Genomic DNA, 24,604 nt, shown 5'->3' on the forward strand with positions numbered 1-24,604 from the left:
TGGGTGCTATGTACTGTGCGAAAGCAATCGATTTTGCAGGCATAAACTTTTGTACATCCCTCTTCTAAGAATTCCAATTGAATAGCCAGCTCAGGGCAATATGATATTATAAACACCAGCACATATCAGTCTCTGGTGTTTATAGCTTCAGAGCAAACAAAACACATCATTCATAACAGAAACAGCTCGCAATAGCCACAGGAACGTTGCTGCAAGACAGGCATATGTAACGACGACTTAGCGCTCTTAAACGCGTGTGTCATTAAATACAGTCCTCCTGACAACAGGCCAGTGAAAAATCTAACAATCTACAGCAAAACCATCAATTATTATGGGCGTTATAACATACGTGTGCAGCTGGACGAAACATACACGTCGAACCCCCCCAGACGATTTAAATCCCTGACGAAACATACACGACGAACCACGGCAACGGGTTAATCTCAGTTTTCTAGACCAGAGTCATGATTTCCTTGAAATAACTCCTCAGTTATCCTCACGAGGCTGAGTGGACCCCGTTCCAGACCCACTGCTTCCCAGAAAATCTGGAATCGAACCCGGATCCTCTGGATCTGTAGCCAGGAACTGTGACCACTAGACCACAGAGGTGGTCACAAACACCAGTCTAAAATGCAGCCTCCATGTTATTAGAATTTATAAAATTTGGAAGAATGCTTGTTCTGATGGATACTCATAATATAAAAAAATGATTGAAATATGTAACTTGAAGTCAGTCTCTTAACTTCTATTTCCATATAATACAGTATGGCACTTCATTTTAATAATAGTTTTAATAATGTGGGGGTGCCAATATTTCTTCTTTGGGGTTATCATGGGGATATGCAAATATCAAATGATTCAAAATTCTAATCTTCTTTATGAAGAGGTAAAAATTTTCTTAAAATTACGTAACCTCTTCTGTTTCTGACTAAATGGTAATTACGTAGGTCATACCGAAAGTCATGAGCAACTTTTTTTGCATGCAACCTGGGAACAGCAGACGAAAGAGAGTATGGTGATAGGTGGAACCAGCTGTTGTGTTAACCTTGAGTGTCTTGTGATGTCAATAGTTTGCATCACGTGACCAGTATCACTCCTAACAAAATGGCTGACAATGATATGTTGTTTTGCCAGCATGCTATCATCGAGTTTCTTGTGAAAGAGGAAATCCCTGCTGCAGAAATTCACCAGAAACTTCAGCGTGCTTATGGAATTGTGTGCATGGGTACGAGCAGTGTTCGAAATGGGTGAAACATTTTAAAGATGGGAACACCAGCATCAAAGATGAGCATCGGAGAGGTCGTCCTCGAACAGCCTCAACTGAATGCAACAAGGAAAGAGTGGATGAGATCATTCAAGAAGACAGGCATGTGACTGTGGACACAATAGCCTGAAAATTTGGAATAGGGCACAGTGTAGTACAGGAGATGATTGAAAGCTTGGGCTATATGAAAGTTTGTGCTCGTTAGGTCCCGCGGTTATTGACCGAAGACCACAAAGGTCAGCGAAAAGCCATCACCTCTGAACTACTGCAGAGATATTGACACAAAGGCGATGATTTTTTGCTCTGTATTGTGACATGTGATGAAAGCTGGTTTCACCATTTCGAGCCTGAAACGAAACAGCAGATTATGGAATGGCACCATTTGCATTCTCCATCAAAAAAGAAGGCAAAGACAGTGCCATCAGCTGCGAAGGTGATGGGCATAGTCTTCTGGGATGCAGAGGGGTTTATTCTGGCCGAATTCCTGGAACCTGGGCAAACCGTCAATGCTGCTCATTATATCCAGACGCTGCACAAGCTCCGTCGTGCATTGTGCGATAAAAGTCCGGGACAAAACATCATCATCCTGCATGATAACGCTTGCCCCCACGCCACTCACCTCACATTGGAAGCATTGCAAAGATGGGGTGGGAAGTTCTTCCAGACCCCTCCTATAGCCCTGATCTGGCACCCTCCAACTACCATCTTTTCGGATTTGTGAAGGATCAGCTGCATGGACAACGTTTTGAGACGAGGCAATTCAGAAAGCTGTGCGTTAGTGTCTTCGAATGGCTGGAATGGAATTTTACATAAGGGGAATTTTCAAACTCCCAGAACGCTGGGAGAAATGTGTACAAAGAAATGGCGATTATGTGTAAAAATAAAGAAAGGTCTGTAGATTGAGGTGGTATATTGGTTTGTCAAAAATAAAGCATGTTGCTTTACAAAAAATCGTTGCTCCTGACTTTCAGTACGACCCTCGTACATTACATCCTTTACAAGTGAAAGTCTGCTTCACTGTTCACGGCATGCTTTTAAGTTTGACCCACATTCTACTCGTAATGGATGTATATACGGCTGAGAATAAATGCATTGACTCATATCAGACTGGAGTAACAGACCAACACACGAAGCAGTTTAAATATCACTAATACCTGACATGGGATTTGAATGCCATGATTAGAATGCTTGCAATTTTTTATGTTTCAGCCATAAGAAGTGGTTCATACCAGACATTATGCCATCCTGCTTCACTGTAAAATAGATGTTACGGTAGTAGCATGTAAAACGTACATGAACCCATAACTGTTTAATTTTCTTATTTACTAAAATTAGATGTAACATTGAAGTTACCTTGTAATGAAGATAACTCGGTAACATATGGGTATAGGATCTGTACCATTTGTTATGTGCCTATGACATTATGCTACTAGCACGGGCCTCATCTCATTATGTTTGTTACACAGTCACAAACCGAGACTGCAAAATGAATTTCACCAATATGTACCAAAAAAAAAAAGAACACTGGCAATGGTCATTTTCATGTGACTTTTGCAATCTGACCGTGTGAAATCCTTTTTGAGCAGTGAAGTCATGGCAGATGTTACAGGAAATCAAACTCAGTTTAATTCTCACATTAAAGTGACAACATTAATCTGGATGTCATGACATAATGACTTTCAGTTTTCAAAGTGACATGTTGTGAAAGTTAAAATCATGACCCAAATGTTGTGACTTTATGTCATGTGAAAATGAGACTTTGATTTGGTTTAGTATATACCATATTTTCACAGTTTTGTAAGAATGTCAGAGAAGTTAATCACTCTCACCTTTCTGTTTCACTTTCTGACAAGATGTAACATTTATGCAGACATATTGTTTCAAGCTTTATATTCAAGTTTGAGCTCTTCTTTTCATTACAATAAGTAGGGTGTTAAAGGTAAAGGTAAATTTGGCCCTGTGCTTAAATAATTAAGCATCAAACAAAAAAACAAACTTCGTGGTTTGTAGTCTGCAAGTGAACTATAATGACTGAGCAACCACCGCTTGTCAGTGAAGTTAGTGCCAACTTTTTGTGGACAGAGGTTGTCACGTGGTAAACACAATGGATTCCCACAGCCGTTAATCTCAGTTCTAAGCATCACACCATAAAAATGTAAGGGTAGTGGAGGTATTGCTTCACCCTTCTTGACCTCAGCACTAGCTACAGGTAAGTCATCAGCTTCATGCCCCAACTGGTTTACCCCAGGAGAGAGAGCCTCTTGTGTTCATTTTGTATAATAGTCTGGGTGGGTTTCAGAACCATTCTGGATGCTGTGGGGAAGGGAAAAATCTCTTGCCCCTACCAGGAGTCGAACCCTGGCCATCCCACCTATAACCTGTTACTGTACCAACTGAGCTATCCCGGCTTCTAATCAGGGTGTTTTGAAATTAAACTTCGTCCATATTAACCTGTTTAATATTAAATTTTACTACTACTACTACTACTACTACTACTACCACTACCACTACCACTGCCGCTGCCGCTACCACTACCACTACCACCACTACTCACTACTACTACCACTACCACCACCACCACTACTGCTACTACTGCTACTGCACCTCCTGCTGCTGCTGCCGCCGCCACCACCACTACCACCACCACTACCACGACCACTACTACTACTACCACTACTACTACTACTGCTGGCATAGTGTAGTCAGTATAGCAACTGGCTGTGGGCTGGATGTCCAAGGGGTCGGAGTTTGAGTCCTTGTAGGGTCAAGTATTTTCTCTTCTCCCCATGGTCCAGACCAGCTCTGGGGGTCACCCAACCTCCTATCCAGTGGGTACTGGGGGCTCTTTCCCTGGGGATAAAGTGGCTGGGGCGTGAAGCTTACCGCTTACCTCCAGCTAGTGCTGAGGTCAAGAAAAATTTGACCCATATGACCCCCCCCCCATAGACCTTCATGGCATAGTGCTTAATTAGTTAAGCACAGGGACAACTTTATCATTTTACTACTACTCCTACACCATAATTATAGGGTTGTGAGAAGTAGACAGGAAAATAATTTCATTTCTTCCATTTTTAAGTTGATGTTTTATATTGAAACAGTGCAAGGAATTTGATTTCTGCTTGTCTTCATGTGCTTATATGAATTGAACGCATCAGGCATTTTTGTGGAGTTTTATTATTGTCATTATCATCTGTTGTTTCAGATCATTGATGACTACGTCTCAATGAATCTGTTCCCGCGGTCCCTGATCTTGTGATCAAGACTTACACCTGTGAATGGATCTAAACTGTTGGCCTACTATAGTACTTTATTGTACCAGCCTGTGATGAAGTTGAAATCAAGTGATTACATTTCATTTGTGTTACCAAATAATACCGCAGTATTTTTATTATTGATTAATAATGATGATTGGAACCATTAAAAATTTTCCAGTTATGAAGTTTAGGCTATAAGCTTTGTTATATTCTTGGGAGAGAACAAGAAAAGTAACACATAATCCAGCGAATCTTTGAAGTACAGACTAATTTAAAAGGCCTGAAATATTTTGTGTATGACAATGTTGTATGTTAGGTATGCCCAACATACAGACTGTGGGTTGGATGTGACACTTCAGAAGCATTGTATGTAAGTAGGTGTTTGGGGTTGGCCTTGCAAAAGTATACATCTCTGTTACCTGAAACAGAACAAATTACCCCATAATGAGAAGTGGAACTAGTTTTTGCTTTTTACACATTGAATGTTTGTAGAAAAGATTACACCATCTGTCGTCTTATTCACTCCTCAATAGAATCCATTATGCACTGAGCGGTGAGTGTTTTTGTAGCACCTTTTCTACATATCAGGAAGAGAGAGATTCTCTGATGCACTATTTTAATTTAATGTAGAGGAGAAGAGGAATGCATATAGCATATTGGTGGGAGAGCCAGAAGGGAAGAAACCACTAGGAAGACCAAGATGTAAATGTGTGGATGATATTAAAATGGATCTTAGAGAGATAGAGTGGGGTTGTATGGACTGGATTGATCTGGCTCAGGATAGGGACCATTGGAGTGCTCTTGTGAACACAGTAATGAACCTTCAGTTTCCATAAAATGCTGGTATATTCTTGAGAAACTGCACAACTGGTGGCTCCTCAAGGACTCAGCTTCATGAAGTTAGTTTTTTAGGTAGTTGAATGTACCTTAAATTTTTAAGTGTCTTCCTCCTGGATAAGGTTTTATATGATCCCACACTTAAAAATAATCCTAAAATTTAATGTGATCCATGAAGTATGTCTTTCCTTTGCTTTCCTTACTCTTGCATAACCTTGTTTCCACTGTTGCGTAACTTGGCAACTGACCATGAAGGGTCTGTCTTCGTGGTAATTTGTTCCACCTTCCATTGCCCAGCAACGGTTAGACATGTCACAATACCGTGACTTGAAGGAGTGGGCGAGTGGAGGTGAAATTGTATACATTCTTAACCCCTGCACCTGATGGAGGTGAGTTATCAGCTTTGTGCTTCAGCTGGTGTGTACCAGGAGAAAGGTTGTTCAGTATCTTTTGAATAGGAGGCTTGGCAGACCCTAGAGATGGTGTAGAAAACATCCTTGCCTCTATCAGGATTCATTTTACATTCATATAGGCCATAGCCAGTTATAATTTTAATATAAGAATTCTGTGGGAAGTTAAAACATGATCAATTTGTGTCAAGGGCTGTACTTCTTGAGCATATTGCTTTTATTGGTTTTTGTAATTGCATTTTGAATTGTTCTTTTCTAAACACTGTTGTGATGATCACACATGAAACATTTTGAACATAAACAATTTCTCAGCGTTTGTCAGTAAATCAGTCATCCAAAAAGTATTTTCACTGATTTTGCTGTTGTGGCAAATTGCTTTGAAGTCTGCATGTTTTCCTACATTACAGTTTACAGAAGTAAATTCAAGATCATGTTCTGGTGGGAGCATATTGAGTTATACCATAATATGATATTTTAATCTTATGAGGTTCTTTATGTAGAATGGTATTTTTATTTCCACATTTATATTTAGGTCTGAGAGGTTGACTTGGACTCCCCACTTATGAATTTAATTGTTTTTACAAGTGATTACAAAACATATTAGTTACCTTTCTTAAGGTGAATTTTACATGAAAATGGTTATGATGTTGCATCATAGCTCATTGTCTGCTTCTGTTCTGTCACTGCATCATTAAAATCTTAACCTGGATAATGAACATTTGGTACAGTAAGGAGTATCATCTGGGATATAACACTGTTTAATCTGTTAAAAGTCAGCCTGCTTCTTCTTGGTTTCTTGCTTGACTTATTCTTTGACCCTGGAGATGGGGGCAACATGTTTCTCAGAAACATCAGTTGACTTTCAGTGGACTACACAGCATTGAATCCCAGAAGATAGAAGAGAATTTCATATACTACATAATCACTACAGTACACACATTGTTTCACCTACAGTGATATTAGTTGGGCATTCTGATATACTTAACATTTGTTAATGTGAACTGTTTTTAATGGTGACTTTTTTTAAATATGTGATTCATAAAGTTGAAAAAATTCATATGAACTTAAGTATAATATAAAAATTGTAGTGATAATTGAGCGGTACTTATATTTTCTGTACTGTATACTGCTGAGCATATATCTGGTGGCTACTAATCCTCATTTCAGTTTTATAGTTATTGAGAGGGAAGAACAGCCGGAGAGGTTACAAATTTAGAAGGTTGTGATATGTTTTAGAATTGTTTCACATTCAAAGTATCTGAGATACTAATATAAGCTTTGGTATTGAAATCTAATTGCATTAGCTTCAGTAATTCAGCTTTAGTGTCTTATGTGTAACTTGAGCTTTGGCTGCGTCATAGCTCAAGCGGTTAGTCGCTGGTTTCCCACTGCGGCAGCCCAGGTTCAATCCTGGGTCTGGTCAAGTGGGATTTGTGGTGGACAAAGTGGCACTGGGACAGGTTTTCTCCGAGTACTTCGGTTCCCCTGCCAATCTTCATTCCATCAATTGCTCCACAATCACCTTCCCCTATCATCTGGGGCTGGTACAATAGGCCAGAAGTGGCCACAGTACAAGGGACTTAGTCCCACCCCACTAGCAAAAAAAAAAAACATTAACTTTATAAATGTCCCAGTGAAGGAATGTGTAGAATTATTGGGCCATAAACCTTCATGGAATAGAATTAGCTGCTTAGTACGATTTTATGCACAAGTAGAAACTAATGTCACTTGTTTGTGTGGCAGATAAAGTCTGCATAAAATACATTTGCATTTTGTTTAAGAGTTCAGTGTTAATAAACTAGGACTACATTTTTCTTCCCAAGGTGCAGTAAGTTCATAAAGAAATGTACTGGGTGGTAGCCATTGGATGCAGTGTGCATGGTTCTTCCCAAGAATAACTATAACTAGTCTGTTGACCTCAGTGTCATGCAATGGAACTATAGACTGAGGCAAGAGTACGACCTGTATTTCTGTGAATGCAGGTCTATTTATTGGAAGTTAAATTCATGGTTGAAACCAGGGACTGTAATTTGTTGGCTAAATCAACAGTGGATTGTTTTACCACGAAAGTTTTGAACTGTCTAGTCCATTTATAATATGGCACAGTTAACATTTTTACTGTAAATTTTCATTTTATGAGGTTGAACGAGGATCGATCATAGATAATGACATGAAAAATACAATTTTATTTCCCAATTTAAGGAAATAACGGTTTTTTAAATGTGCTGTGAACCATGACCTAAAATATTTGATTTTACTTGTGTATTAGTTATATATAGCATTGACATTTTAAAAATCAGGGAACCAGGTCTTTGTGGAAATAATGCCCTCACTGCTTGTGTGATAGTTGTACCTTGGAAAAGTATGACTGACACGTGCACATAGTGTGTGTGTATGAGTACATACCTATTTATGTATGTATCCCTTCCAATGAAGACAGGCTTACCAAACCTTTTCCCCTTCCAATACGAATGAAGTTTTTGATGGTGTCCTCCATATGTTTGCACACTGACTTCTGTATTGTGTGTCACTGACATCAGTGCATTGCCATTTCCAAGCATCATGTTGGCAACAATTTTCAGGAAATTCTAAATTGTTCTGGTAGTGGTGTATAACACTCAGAACTACTGGGCTTTGGGACTTTGTCCACCTGATATTCTAAAAAACTAGAGAACACAGTGTTTCAGAAACTTGGTCTGTGTCTGTCCTAGAGTTGGGGGGGGGGGAGACACCTACACTGATGGGTCCCTTAGAAAGCACTAACCGCAACCACTGGACATCCTATGTCAGTATAACCACAGCTATATAAATACCAGAGATCAAGCTTTGTAAAAGGGAGATAGCAGGAAATATTGTCAGTGTGTTGGGGTGACTTATAAGATGGGTTTTGGATTGTATGGTTGGATTTATTAAGACCTTATACTTTCACACAACTTGGGACTACAGGTAATACAGTGCTATCACTATTCTACATGCTTTCAGTTAACTGTTGCACACATACAAAGATTCTCGGTCATCACTAGCCATATCCTGACAACCAATTTATCGCAGTCTTACTGTCACATCAACTCACACATGAAGTCTTCTTGGCACAATCCAATTCCTTTCTTGCCATATCTTCTCAGTCACCTTTGACTGCCATCTCCAGAACTCAACCCAATTGTATTCCTTCTTGACTGTTTCCCTTCACAACTGCTGTTCTCTACTCCATTCGTTACTACTTCTTCCTGTCAAAGTCACATTGTGACTGACAGTCTGTCAGTAAGTCTAGGTGTTGTGCCCCATCTGGAGCTCATGAACAGATATTTATTATTGTTTGACAGTTATGGTTGTTTTGGTGGGGCACCCTCTCTGACAAGACGACAGGTCTGCCTTTTGTATATGCTGCCAGCGCAGTCTTTCTTGGTCCAAGTCCCTTGGGACTCCCAACCATATTTTACTGTCTCAGATTTGAGACTTTCCTTTTCGTCGCCTCCTATGACTCACAGGGTCACAGTAGAGGTATTTGACCCCACCTCTTTACGTATGTTTGACTACCTTCTGCCTGTTGACTGTCAAAGTCAGAGTTACTTTACAACTGGTGCTTTACCGCCAATCAGTTTGGCTTGGCATCAGACCCCTTGAGGCCCACAACCAGAGATTTTTTTCCCAACTGAACTCCAGCAGTAATAGTCCTTATGTAACATCCTCTTTGATGAGAAGATGGGTTTGTCTCTTTTGAATACACTTGGCCTTTTGTCAGGTGTATATTTTGCACAGATAACATGTATTTGAAAATTCTTCCTTTTGCACTACACATAAGTCCTCTGTCAGTACAGGCTTTACAGAGCAGATCATGCCTAACTTACATATCTTATGCTACAACAGCAACTTAGTCATTTGAATGGTTGTAAGCTTGACCACAGCCAAGTTAAGCTTCTTATATTTTCTGTCTGGCTTCACCCTGTCCTATACCGTGAACATGTTCATTCTCATGATTTTGTATGACTTCTGCTTGTCGCCCGTGCAATTTTTTATGTAATCGCATACATATGGAAAATTGAAAGCTGTGTGCAAGTCATGGACCGGTGTGCACCTTGGAAAATTTCCAGTGGTGCGCAGAACCTTTTAGAAGGTAGATGTCTGCTGCTAATTACCAGGCAGGAGAAGTGTAAGTAATTACTGATCTGATCAGTGCCTTATAGAGGGTTAGTTTAATGTTTGCATTTAAATGCTCACTTTTGAATAGGGAGTAGATTCTAATAAATGTTCTGAAGGCCTTGGCTTCAATCATTTCTATGTGAAGTCTCCACGTAATCCTCTTATAAAAGATTACACCCGGATATTTTACATGATTGACAAAGGGAATATCCTGCCCATTCAGTGTAAGATAAGTCTCAGGGGTCCTAAGTCTATGAGAAAAGTAGATTGCCTGAGTTTTATCTTCATTGATTCTTATGTTCCAGTGCTCACACCACATCTCAGTAGCACTGAGACCTTGCTGCAGCTTTCTGAGAACATAACCCTCTTTGCAATCTGTCGCATATATACAGATGTCATCAGCAAAGAGACCTAGATAGACACTAGGTGTTTGGGGCATATTGTTTATATATAGACTGTACAGTGTTGGGGAGAGAACAGAACCTTGTGGCACTCCTGCTTGTATATCCCTTGGCACAGACATTTCACCTTCGACTGAAACTCTGAATTTTATCTGAGAAAGGAAAGAGCTAATAAGCTTGATAGACTTATCAGAACTTGTAATGTAGATAAGTTATATAACAAGCCAGTGTGCCATGTTGTATCAAAGGCTTTTTCAATATCCAAGAATACAGCAGCTGTAGACATGTTATTGTTTAAATTTATGGTTATGTGGTCTGTAAACCGTATGCATTGAAGTGTCATGCTATGACCGGCATGGAAACCAAACTGGCTTGCATTAATCAGGCCTTTCTCTTCAGTGTGCCTTTGCCCTATTTTCAGAATAACCTTTGAATAGCTTGCCTGTTGTAGACAAGAGACTAATTGGGCATAAATTTTGAGGAAATTTTGGGTCCTTACCGGGTTTCAGTAATGTTATAACCTTTGCTTGCCTGTCGTAAACAAGAGACTAATCTGGGCAAAAATTTTGAGGACATATTGAGGAAATTTTGGGTCCTTACCGGGTTTTGTTAATGTCATAACCTTTGCTTCCTTCTAATGCTTTGGAAAATGGGACAGCTGAAGGCAGTGATTAAATAAATGTGTCAGATGTACCAGTGGTCTTCTTGGAAGATGCCTAGGGTATCATTTGGAATACTATCAAGTCCACAAGCCTTTTGCAGTTTTAATGTATTTGTTAATTTATGTATTTCTCAAGGTCTTACTTTCTCCAGTGGAGTGCCATATACAGATGCAAGCAGAGCGTAGGCCGTAGTCTCCACCTGTCGCACATGGTTTTCGTCACTTAGGTACTGAGATGTGAATTGGTTTTCTAAACAGTCCACTATCATGTTGGCTTTTATTCCTGAAGGTCCATGAACAGCAGTTGGTACTTTTGGTCCATCCCTTTTCATAATCAATTTCACAATAGATCACAGGGCTTGAGGTGTGACCTCACAGTTCCCTACTTTTGTTTCCCACCGTTCTAGTGCCTTTGTACGGGTCATTCATCTGAGGGTTTTGGCGATCCAATTGAGTGTCATTTTACACGCTGGATCCCGAGTTACTGACACAGTTTCCTTAACCTCTGCTTACATTTTAGCAAACTTTTCAAACCAGATATGTCCTTATTAAGTCTGAGAGTGTAATTTTGCTTGTCAATAGCCTATACACCAAAGCTATAGAGGCAGTGAAGTCGCAGGCTGCTTTATCGGCTTCTTCCTCCAAGTTAATTTGTATTCTAGGTGAAATTAATTCAGAGGCTGAGCTTTGATACCATTTCCAATCTGTGAATTTGTCAACCAGCTCTGAAAGATTCCTAGTTCTAACATGATCTAGCAAGTGGAAAATGATTGGTAGGTGATCTTATTCCAGAATATCAGAGACAATGACTTCTGACAGCCGGACATTCTTGTGCACAACAATATTGAGCACGTCACCATTTCCCGTAGGAGAGTAATGAGTGGGACATTGTGGTGCTGATGTTTCAAACTCATTTATATGCAGTAAATTCAGCAATTTCATGCCTGAAGGGTTGGAAACAACACTATTCCAAAATGGATGTTTAGTATTCCAATCTCTTGCCAGTATCAACTTATGTCTAAAGCTTAAGAGCTCATCGATGTCTGCATCATTCCAGGTGTGGCCTGGGGACTTACAGACTGCTGCAAGTAGTACTTTGCTATTACCAATCAGTATGTAAACGTCTGTGGCTTCTATTGAAACAAGCGGAGGCAGGTCTACATGTTTGTGGGGAATGCCTTTTCTCACTGCAACAGCAGTTAGGCCTTTTCTTCCTTGGAAGTGGTCAGTACGATAAAAGTGATAATTTGGAATAAGGAATCTCTCCTGGAGTTCGAGATGTGTCTCTGAGTGAAGAGCCACTTCTATATGTAAGTCTTGCAGCTGTTTACTGAGCTCATAGTGCTGCCTCCAAATGCCATTTGCATTAAATGCTATGACTGAGCAGCCTATGAACTCTAGCAGCCATTTTGTTGCATTAAATTAAGTACCATTTTTGTAATGACTGTTATTCTGTTTTCTTGTGATATAGCTCCACTGAGCTCTGTCATGATCTGATGCACTATAGTGGCTACAGTGTCACTGTTAGACGGACTGGGAGCCTGTACTGACAGACCTGTTTTCTGAAATTCCTGTTGTGGCACCTGCTGCTGCACTACAGTGGCTACAGTGTCATTGTTAGATGCACTGGGAGCCTGTACTGACAGACCTGTTTTCTGAGATTCCTGTTATGGTAGATGTTGCTGCACTGCAGTGGCTACACTGTTAGACAAACTGGGAGCCTGTACTGACAGACCTGTTTTCTGCAATTCCTGTTGTGGCACCTGCTGCTGCACTGCAGTGGCTACAGTGTCACTGTTAGACGCACTGGGAGCCTGTACTGACAGACCTGTTTTCTGAAATTCCTGTTGTGGCACCTGCTGCTGCACTACAGTGGCTACAGTGTCACTGTTAGATGCACTGGGAGCCTGTACTGGCAGACCTGTTGTTTGAAATTCCTATTGAAGCCTAAGCCCTCAAGGCTGTTGGAAGTATCTTCTGCTGGCGTCTGGGGGAAGGTGGCGGATTACTGCCTTTATAGGCTTTTCAGAATTTGGAGAGAAGGTGAAATACTGGAGATTGTTTTTCTCCAGGTAGGATTTCATGGCTGAATAGTCTGTCATTTCTTTTGTTATGATACGAGTTCCATTTTGTGTGTTTCAGAATTTGTACTCTCCTTTGACATGTTCTTTTAGGTCACTTTGGAGTTGAATTAGGTTTATGGTAGTAGTCATCACTATTGTTGGCCGCCTACATGATTTTCTGGGAGTCTCCTGCTCCATTAGATTGTTCTCTGTTCCAGTAGTCTCCATGTCCATGTCATTAGTTGTGAAGTGTGTGAAGAAGTTGCAAGTTGGCACTGCTTTTGGAGTCTGTTTGATAGCTGTGGATATTGGGATTGATTTGGTCGTCTTCTTGGCTGTCTCTGAGGTATCATTAGAGATATGCCTCTTGCATGTCTTTACTTCCTGGAAGTTGTCATCCTGGGCTGTTGATTCCAATGAGGGTTTGTTCATTGCTCCATTTTGTCCTGCCTGTGCATTCCCATTCAGGACGGCCTGCAGTTCTTTCAGTGTTATCGTGTACATGCCATAGAGTGCGCTGAAAAGCGGCTTCCCGTGTAAAAACTTGCAAAATTTTGCTCTTTTTTTTTTTCTTTCTTTTATTCAGCATTCCATAAATCCTTACATGGTCAAAACACCACGGATATAGAAGTAGTCAACATGAGTAAGCATAATTACATACTGCATCACATTTGTGCAATGTCATAACAGTAGCCATATATAAATATTTACAAAAACATGAATACATGAATACATGAACATGGATATAGAAGAAGTCAACTCTATTCTCCTCTGCACTATTTACAATGTTGTCCATTGCGAGCTTTCCCCCACTCTAGCCGGTGGGCGTTTGGTAAGGTTTTCAGTGTCACTGACCACTTTTTGTACCTGTTGTACTACAGAAGCTGCTTCTGGGTACTTGTTTGTTATGGCATGCCATTCAGATTTCAGAGTTGATAGCTCCTGTCTCCAGTAATTCTGGAATCCCTGTTCTGGCACATCCGCCATCTTGGTGTACACTCAGATTTACAGTTTCTTTGTTGCTTCGCACAGCCGCAGCCAGGCGGCAAACTTCATTGAACCTGCTTTCACCAAATGGGAGTTGGCCGTAAGCACACTATATAACATGAAGTCCATATAAACCACTCTGTCCAACACACATTTTATTCAGTTCACTAATTACAGTCAAACCTTGTGTAGCTGATTTATCTGGAAGGCAATTTAATATCTGTGGTTTCAATTCAAAACCTGTTTTGTAGTACACACGACAGATCACTCTGAATTCACTCCTCACTCCACTCACTGCTCACTAATCACTATCTCAATACTCAGTCTCAGCTGACTCTCGATCAAGATCACCTCCACATGGTAATATTATTATTCCTCTGTTGACTGTCTTCTAACTGTACCCTTTTATAACCCCTCAGCATGGATGCCATGGAAAACACTGTCTTGTATTATTAAGAATGTGTGTTTACTGGTCCATTACCTATAAACGGATTTGCTATTGTCACATCCTCATTATTGTGGAAATGTGTTTACTGACTCATTGCCAAGCAGTGGTTATACACGTCACAGTATGTACAATAAAATTTGCGATAAAGCATGCACAGTCCTGAAAATAAGTGGAAGGTGAAAATGTTATGCAAGAAACCAAGTCCATGAAAACCAGTGCATAGGATCAATTAGAGAATATTGTGAAACCCCCTCACCTGAGGATGGAAACAGATCCAGTTTCTGAAATGCTGTATTCTCTAGTTTTTAGAATGCTGGACAATGGACAAAGTCCAAAAACCAAATAATTCTGAGTCAGCAGTATCAGGGATATCAATGTAAATAGAGAATGATGTAAAATTAAGTTATATTAATTTTTAAGCTAAAATTGCCTGTACTTATGTATGTAAAATTTGACTTGTTCTGTATCCAAAGGTACTAACCTACTTAGGATTTATAGAATGTAAATAAATTCAATTCAATTCAAACATTCATTATGGTCTGAAAACAATTTTGTCTTCTTCTGGCTGATACATTACTACCTGTTTTATGCTTTCGTGCTTATTTTAACTTCTGTCTGATTTGTATTTCTACTCTGTTTTATCTTTTTATTCTTGTTGTATTTTTGACATGTGTGTAAGACTACTTGTTTTATGCATTTGTTCTTTATTCTGTAGCTGATAAGTGTATCTGTTTTATGCATTTTTTGTCACGTTGCTCTTTGTTTTATGTGTTATCTTCGCATTCTGTTTTATGAATTTATTATTTTGTCACTCTCTGTTTTATGTATTTGTTGTCCTGTTGCTCTCTGTTTTATGCATTTATTCTAAGTATATCTAGCAGCTGATATATGTAACTACTTATTGTATCTTCTGCATGATATGTATGACAACTTGTTCTGTGCACTGTTCTTGCTTTATCTCATAGCTGATATGTATAGGACTACCTCTGTTATGCATTTGTTTTTATTTTATCCTGTGGCTGGTATATGTGACTACTTGTTTAATTTATTTTCTTATTTTATCTTATGGCTGATGTATATAGGTATTTCTTTTTCTTGTTTTATCTGCTTGCTGATTTGTATAAGACTGCTTATTTTATGAGCTGTACTTATGTTATCTCTAGTTTATCCCTCACAGAAAAAAAAACATCCAAAATGATTTGCTTATTTTTACAACAGTTCGATTTATGTAAAAAAAATAGTGGTAAAGCCTGCTCTCTGCCATTTATTTGTTTAGTATATATACTATATACATTATGCTGTTGGAAATCTGTTCATATCTATAAATTTATCTTGATGTCCCTGAGTGTATTCACATTTGACTGCGGGAGAGACATCTTTTGATGAAATTAGCAGCCACAAGAAAGAACATGCACAATGTCCAAAAAAAGAAAGAAGAAGGGCACTGTGTTTTGCTACCATGATCATGATGTTGGGCTGTACCTGCAGAATGTTTTGAGGTTACTACATTGATCTAAATTATGTGGTCATATGGAATGACTATTTTACTTATCTGTAAATAATATAATGTGTGAAGTCAAATAAAAGACTGTTTAGAAATTTAGCATATTTAAGGGAAGTACTTCATTTTGATTGTTCAGAATTTAAATGCCCACAGCAGAATAGAGCGTGTATGTGTTCATATGTTATGCTCTAGACAGAAATCAATCTGTGCAGAGAGAGAAAAAGGATATTTGCCTTATCCCTAGATTTTTAATTGTGCCAACTTTGTAATTAGGAGATATCAGGTTCAAATCCTGGCTGAAACTAGCTAACTTCCCCAAAACCCAACAGTGTTATGGTTTTACTCAGTCTTTGCAAGTGATTGCTGAAATAACACTTTGTACGTAGGCGAGTCAAATGAAAACCTTAAATATTTTTTTGAGTATTATTTATTGTGCACAAGTGGTGCAAAGCTGTATCACTTTTCAACATAATCTCCCCCATGCTCAATGCAAGTCCTCTAGCGCTTACAAAGTGCATGAATTCCTTTAGAAAAAAATTCTTTTGGTAGTCTGCGCAACCACTCATGCACTGCGTGGTGTACCTCTATAGTGTCACTCGGCGGTTTTCCCTCACTATGGCTTCAACTGCTGCAGTGTTCTCTGGAGTCACAACTCGATGTGCCTGACCCAGACGAGGAGCATCTTCCACTGAAGTCACACCATTTGCAAACTTCCTACTCCATTTGTACACTTGCTGATGTGATAAACATGCATCACCATACTGAAACTTCATTCTTCGATAAATTTCAATAGGTTTCACGCCTTCACTACACAAAAACCGAATAACAGAACGCTGTTCTTCCCTGGTGCAAGTCTCAAATGGGGCAGCCATCTTATACTGGTGCTGTGACGATGTTCGTGCATCTGCACTATTCTGCAACCTACAGGCCATTCTGCATGCTGTTTGTAGCACACTTACCAACTTACAGGATAATGGTGCGAAATTTCGATTTTTTATTACAAGTTTAAGGTTTTCGTTTGACTCACCCTCGTATTAGGCCATAACATCTTCCCATAGCTCTGATTACATCAATACAGCGTATCTCATTTGGTGCTGCATACACCTCATGATTGGGAAGACATAACCAAACAGTTGATCATTCCAGAACATTTTTTAAGGAGAGGCAAGAATGCTGAACCAGTTTAATTTGAAATTTCAGTTGTTCACCTAACTTAGAACTTTAATATTATCAGTTTTATGGATGATTTTTTTTTTAAATTCCTGACACTACAAGATGCAACAGCAACAATTTAACCTAAGTTTTGTGGGAGAGAGATTTTATCTCCCTGTTAATTTTAAATATACCAGTTATTCTGGAGTCTTTATTTCTTGTTTGATTTATAATTTGTTTGATAGTTTTCATACTATACTGTAAAAAGATGAGTGTAATACAAAATAGTTTACATTTTAACACAATGTATGGAAGCTTGCTATAGTTTTGACATGTGTGAGCTGCGCCTGTTCCATCAGCCAGAAGATTCTTATAGCTGATGGAAGTTCAGTGTATAACTGATGCTTCTGTGTGTTTTCTGATTCAGCCATGGGCATCAGTATGATTGGTGCCTAGTTTTTGTGAAGCCAGATATGAATGTTGTGCCAGTGATGATCAGCCTACTGGTATCCTCACATTTGTTAACTTCATCAGCAATCCAAAATGACAAATATATGAGGTGTGAACAGTAGTAATGCTGTTCAGTGTTGCACAGTGAAGTTTTGTGGTGATAGATTTTTTTTTTAAAACATGGAACATTTATTAGGGTAATTCCTTTGAGACATGGTCATGGTCATTAGCAAGAAGCAAATATTTTTCCATTATACTTCAATTCTTTATCTAGAAGAGCATTTGTGCTTGTTCGTTGAACATCGTGGTTCGGCTTATTTAGTGTATGTGCAATAATTCCCTGCCAGCAGTATTACATCACAGATTATGAACATTCTCCATATCACCATCACCTTCATTTCCACGTAACTATAAATGGACTACACTGTATAACTGTATTACTTTTGTATTGTTGAATCTACAGGTGACAATATTCCTAGTATAAGAGAAGTGCTTGATGAACCAAATATAAAGTAAAGAATATGAGAAGAGAAAAACCAGTTCAATAATTGCATTCCATTAAGCTAAAAATGGGATCTTTTTTTGCAAGTCAGTCGAAATATAATCTTATTTAGTGTCCATTGTTTATATTCTATCAAAATTGTAAAAGTGTTGCAATTCTGATGGAATATAAACAATGGACTCTACTATGAACAATTGCAATGGGATGCTGAAATACAGAATCATAATCTGTAATATTCTATTATTGACTTTTATACACATATTGATTATTTTAATTATTATTAATGCTAAGATATAATTAAGAATTGTTGATATATGCTAAAGTAATCATCCTAGTGCATACTGCTACTGTCATGAATAATTAAGTAAGACAGGAGTTATGAATTGTACAAGCTGGGAGTCTGCGTGACCAATCAAAACCAGTTATGTGTTCCTCACTGATTACAGGGGTTGACCAGGAAGAACTTATGGCCTCTTAAAGAGTACTATCTTATGAGTTGTTGTGCCATGTAGTCTGATGGAAGTTCATGAACATTTTGGAAGACCATTGTGAACTTCTACTGGACTATGCAGTGTCACTCCCAGAAGATAATGTTCTTCAGTCACAATTATCAGAACTGAAAATCCAATCATGGAGTGGTACTTGTGAATCACAGGCTAGGTACTTCTGATATTGCTGATTTCTTTAATTTATTTGTTAGTATCTATCCATATTGAACTATGTAGCAAATTCATTTCCTTGTCTGAGGACTACTATTTTGTCAGTCACCCTGTGTGCTCATTCAGCCTGTTTTATAATTGTAACATTTGTGGGAATATTATATACTTTTGATTTTGTGAATGCTAGGAGCATCAGAATAAAAATACCTAGGCTTCACCATCTAGTGGCCTCTGTCTGCTAGCTCTGAGGAGGAATACTGAAGTGCCCAAGAGACTATTTTGCTTTTTTTTTTCTTAAGTTATTAGTGGCTGAATAGCATAAAAAATATGGAATTGTAAGCAGTTCTGATGGAGTTAGTCTCTTAATAGAAGAAATTTTCAAATTGTTAATTGTTACACTGGTTTATATATGTATATTTGAAAATTTGTATAGAAGTGACTAACCTTGGAAAACACTGATGCTTTCAGATCATCTCTTGTGCAAGCTGTGGTTATTCACTGTGGTTATCTCACTTCTGTTAATTTGCATAATTATGAATTTACTGGTAGATTGTTACATATAATTTAAGATGACATTTATGTGGGTTTCCAGAAGACCTTTTTAAAGTAACAAACATGTTAACAATGTATTGTTTTTTTAACACATTTGGTCATGTAAAAAGCAAGTTAATTATTCTTGTGAAAATGATAACTATTTCATATTGAGGTAACATATTTCACTGTTCTGTAACTTCATGAAACTTTTATTGAACATATAGTTAGTTACAATATCGTAAGATATGTTGTTTGAATATGAAATGGTTTTCAGTAATGATCAACTGCAGCATGGCTACCTTTCAGGCTGGCATGGGGAAAATGTGCTTTCTGTAACTGCAGAGTAATGAATAGAAATGTGAGAGATGCAATGAAATGTTTACAATATTATATTTAAGCATCCTGTTGCACTCTAAACGATAAATGATATAAACTCCGTCCCAAGTGCAAACAATATATTATATGTCCTTGATCTTGCTCTCCTTTACACTACATGTCTCAGCCTCAAACGGCCATCATCAGGTGTATACACTCACGTTGCTGCTACACTGCACTTAGTTTAAAATTTAACATGTAAAAATACATTGTTCCTTTCCTTGTTGTTATGAACATCTACTTCGTTGATTATCTGTCTGGTTTATAGATTATTTTACACACGTTAATTTTGATTTCCCTGTAGTAGCACCATAAAATCTTTAGTTCTAATTTTAAAATCCTTTAAATCCTTTAAAAGTAGAACTAAAGATTTTATGGTGCCACTACAGGGAAATCAAAATTAACGTGTGTAAAATAATCTATAAACCAGAGAGATATCAACGAAGTAGATGTTGATAATAACAAGGAAAGGAACAATGTGTTTTTAAATGTTCAATTTTAAACTAAGTGCAGTGTAACAGCAACGTGAGTGTATACANCTGCTTCAGAAATTGAGGTTATATTGTAGTGAGTTCTTATGGTGTTGTTCTTAATTTTAATCACACTGGGGATGTATGTTTCGTTTCTCTTCCATTATATATTGAGATTTGCAGTGTAGTGATATTCCATTGTACTGAGTTATTGTATGTCATAATGGGAAATAAAAACAAAGCGTTAGTGATTGATGTGGGATGTTTTATGATATTCTTTGTATGATTCATTTTGAAGTGGCATGTATGTTACTAGGTTTTATATAGTGATGTATTATAGTATTATAAATATGTGTTATCTGATGTGGCACAATTTGAACATTCCTGGTAAAGGAATAGGAGACTATAATATGTGCATTGTTTCTTGGCTGACCCAGTTGTCTGCTGTGAACATGAACCTTTTGTAAATGATGTAGACTCTGAGCTGGTTTAAACTTCATGGCTACTTCATAGTAGTAAGCATAGTTATAGCTCTGTATCTGTCTGAATGAATATGATAGTACAATGAATTTTGTATGATTGATTGTGCAGTACTATACCTCTTGGAAATAGTTTTTAATGTGTTTCATTTGGTCAAAACTGGTATTGTTCAAAGTTTGTCACCCTGTTTTGTATTTTTATAACAATGATTATATTTATATTTACTCATCTTACAATTTAATATCAAATTGGTTACAGTGAAAGTGCAAAGCAATCAGAAATGATCACTGTGTTTTGATATCACATTCCTATGGAGTACCTATTGAAATTTCAATAGCAGATGTGGGAGTAATAAAATATAAGATTCTGCCATGATGGTAACTGCAGATGTGTGTGTTTGGTCTGTTGGCTGTACACATGCACCCATGCACTTGCACGCACATGGACTACTGCTTAGATTATTCTTCCACTCTGAATATCAGGGTAGTACTTTCCTCTGAAAAACTTATACCAGTCTACATGGCATAATATCTCAGAACATAATACTTTTCAGTTACTATGGAGAGACCCTCAGATATCCCATACAAAGTGAGTGTTTATATACCATAAAAGGGGTGGGCAATTAGATGTATTGCAGGCTTGAAACAGACACAAGTCAAAGTTTTGTGACCTAAGAGTAACAACACAGGCAATTAAGCACTAAGACCGTGATTGAAAGGAAAGGATGGGATACATTTTACATGTGTTGCTTGTATAAGTGTATGCATTTAGAGTGTTCAGTATTTTTGGACGCTGTGACAAAACTTTCTTTTCTTTTAAGTACCACAAAGTATGTTTCACATAATAAATTAATCAGAACAATTTTTAATCACACTGTGTCAGATGTTGAAAACTCTGCTTCCTAAGTACAGAACATTTTCAGCAGTGCACAGTGACATCTTATTAATTATAACTCCTCTAAGGTGACACAAGTGTCAGTGTTCTCTGATAACGAAGTCACCATCATCATGAACTTTATAGAGGTAGGTAGTTAAGTTCTGTTTCTATGAATCTTAAGATGGTCTTTGTATCTCCATTGTCACTTGGACGTCCCAGGTCATGGCATCCCTTTGATCAGTAACAGAATACCACTTGTGGAAGGCAGTCTCTTTCCAAATGATTCTCTGGTTTTGTTGGTATGCTTTTATCTCTTCAACTGTATTTGTAACTTTTAATCTTCCTCTGATGCCTGAATTTCTTTAGTGGTTTAATCCAGCAAATCCTAGCAGTGATCTCAGAAAAGCGTGTTTGTGCTGTACCTAATTTCTGTGTATTTGATTTGATTTCATTTTTGGGCTGTCTTTTGGTCTTTTATAATTGTAATTTCTGTGTGTTTACATTTGGAACATGATTTAAAAGAGAAGTTTTGTGTAAACATTTTTAAGTAGTTGGTTTCAAAAATTACAGATGTACGTAGTTACTTTTTTGTCATAGCTAGTTTTTGTGTGTTAAAAATTTCAGGTGCTTGTATATTTTTGGAACTGTACGGTAAAATTAAATATTTCTTTTGTTTTCTTCTCATTGACTTGTGATTTAGAAGATGACCTTCTCCACACACATTGTTGATCACTCTCTGTCTAATGTAGGGATTTGAATGCTTGTGAAAGGTGAAGATTTATGTACTTCAATCACACATTCATCTGATAACATTTAGAAGATGGGAAATACGAGTATAAATGTCCAAAAATTATTCTGAAATTTTCAGCGTTTCTGGGTATTTTATTTGTGATTAAATAAGGATGAATATTTAATACTATTAAGACATTCTTACTTATCCTCTAAAGTGTATGGGGTAATTGCAGACCTATGGGAACTGACTGTCTTTCTTATTGCCATGCCAAGATGATCTGGGAAGCAGTATCACATGAGTTTCCATAGCCTGTTCTAATGCAATATATGGGCAGTCCAACAACAAATGTCTTTGATATTTCAGGTTCTCATTGTTGTGACTATGAAGAATAGTGTCTTTTTGGGTGTTATGTTCTATTTATTAGAAGTGTACAGAAGTTTCTCTGAAATACTGGCAGACTTTTACCAGACTACATGGCATTCATTCTTCATATTACTCATAACAGCAATATGCCTCTTTTTGGTTAATTCTTCAATCGGTGGATATCTTTTTCTCCCAGTCTTCAGTTTTTTGTTCCCAGACATAAGATGCTTCCACAAAGACTTCTTTCATAGTATTGGAATTAAAATGACTGGATGACTCCTGACCCCTTGCTGTGGCATATGATGAAAACAGCAGGGCTAAATTTTACAGATGAGAGGGTATTTTGAGCTTCTAGTGTGAATATCCTAGAATAATGAAATAAGTATCTAATAATTACTGCAAAGAATAACTTGTTTTACTTCATTGTAATAAATTTGGATGTGATACAGAGCATTCTCTAAATAAGTAGAACTGTTCTTTGTTGTCTTCCCTACAAAATCAGAAAACCACTTCTCCAAAATTACCATGTTTTTTTATTTAATTGCTATGACATCCCTAGCAATGATGTTTATATTTTAAACAGCTTGTCTGCTCTGATGTTGCTTTTCCTGGTCTTTCACTTCTTATATAATTTCTTTCTTTCACATTGCTGAGACACAGTTGCAGTTCAGACATACAGACACTGATTGAACACTGGTTGCTTAACTTAAATGTCAGAATTGGCTCTCATTTGGTTGATTTTTGGGTAGAGTTGTGGTCTTTTATTGGGGTGGTCATTTCTATGCTATTATAAAATTGAGAAATATTGCTACAAGAAAGATATTGCTAGGGAAAGTGGTTGCTAATTATTGGTGATCATTGAGTGCTTTTGCTGTAAACACAGAGAGAGTATGTGAAGTTTTTTAAAGTTTAGTTATAGCTAATTTTCATTTCATGCATCATGTTGTGTTACAGTATTCAACCTCTTTATTACAACTGTCACAACACAACAAATATCAAGATCAGTGCTTAGTTTCGGCTATCAATAGCCATCATCAGGCAAAATACACGGTTAACATATATACACCACTGAACTGCAGTACTAGTAAAATTGGATACAATACTATTAATTATATAAAACACTTGACATAAGAATACAATAAATCAGATTATATAAAACAGAAGTTATAGTATAAAACAAGAATAAAATTCTTGATTGATGTTTTATATCATCGAATCAGTCATTGGTTTTGTAATTTTGTTGCGTTACCACAGACAAATTGGAATATTCTACATTTTGTGTATATAAAATTGTATAGGAGGCTCATGATGTAGATGTAGTAAATTAATGTTAATTGTTTATCATCCATGATATGTACGCAGTGTCCGTCTTTTACTGCACTCAATTTCACACTGCATACATATAATGGACGAAAATTAGTGCAACAGGACGCTAAAATACAACATTGTTAATTGTTTAGTCGGTGCTTCATCTCACAAAGTATTGTCTGCTCTGTAGGGAATGTAAACAATGAGTTACAATTAACATTAATTTACATCTACATCACGAGCCTCCTATACAATTTTATATACACAAAATATAGAATATTCCAATTTGTCCGTGGGAACGCAACAAAATTGCAAAACCAACGACTGATTCGATGATATGAAACATCAATCTAAGATATTAAAACTAAAATTCTGGACTGTATCCATCGTCCCAGTCAGTTGAACCACGACGTTTCGGAAGCTGGATCTGCTACCGTCCTCAGGTAAGTAAAATGGAGGTAAAAAAGGAAAAAAGTTGGAAAAAAATTAAAAGGTAAGGAGGGTTCTTATGTATCCTATACAGTTGGGTCCCTTAGATCAAGCTAATCTCAATCACTGGACAAACTGGCAGGGGACGAAATCAAGGGTGATCAATTCATAGTGGGAAGTTGTCAATGGGAGATAAAAAGACGAATCAAGATAAAAAATTATTGAAAGCCCCAAATCGTCTGGGACAAGGAGCAAGAAAAGAATTGAAATATTCTACAGGAATATAGAGTGAAGGAGAAAAGGA

General features: G+C 37.6%; 1 protein-coding gene across 2 annotated transcripts in view; it reads left to right on the forward strand.

Moving 5' to 3' along the window:
• The window catches only part of LOC111861917, a 44,146-nt gene extending 24,431 nt beyond the window's left edge, over positions 1 to 19,715 (forward strand). The window contains exon 7 of one of the 2 annotated variants that reach the window (XM_023846889.2): positions 17,549 to 19,715. In XM_023846889.2, coding sequence (XP_023702657.2) covers positions 17,549 to 17,566 — 18 coding nt within the window. In that variant the 3' untranslated portion in view covers positions 17,567 to 19,715. Of the gene's footprint in view, positions 1 to 4,466; positions 5,130 to 17,548 lie in introns of those variants that run through there. The other variant, XM_023846882.2, reaches the window with a different exon arrangement.
• Positions 19,716 to 24,604: the final 4,889 nt, after the last annotated feature.

The sequence above is a fragment of the Cryptotermes secundus genome, unplaced genomic scaffold, assembly GCF_002891405.2.
Source record: "Cryptotermes secundus unplaced genomic scaffold, Csec_1.0 scaffold180, whole genome shotgun sequence".
NCBI lineage: Eukaryota > Metazoa > Arthropoda > Insecta > Blattodea > Kalotermitidae > Cryptotermes > Cryptotermes secundus.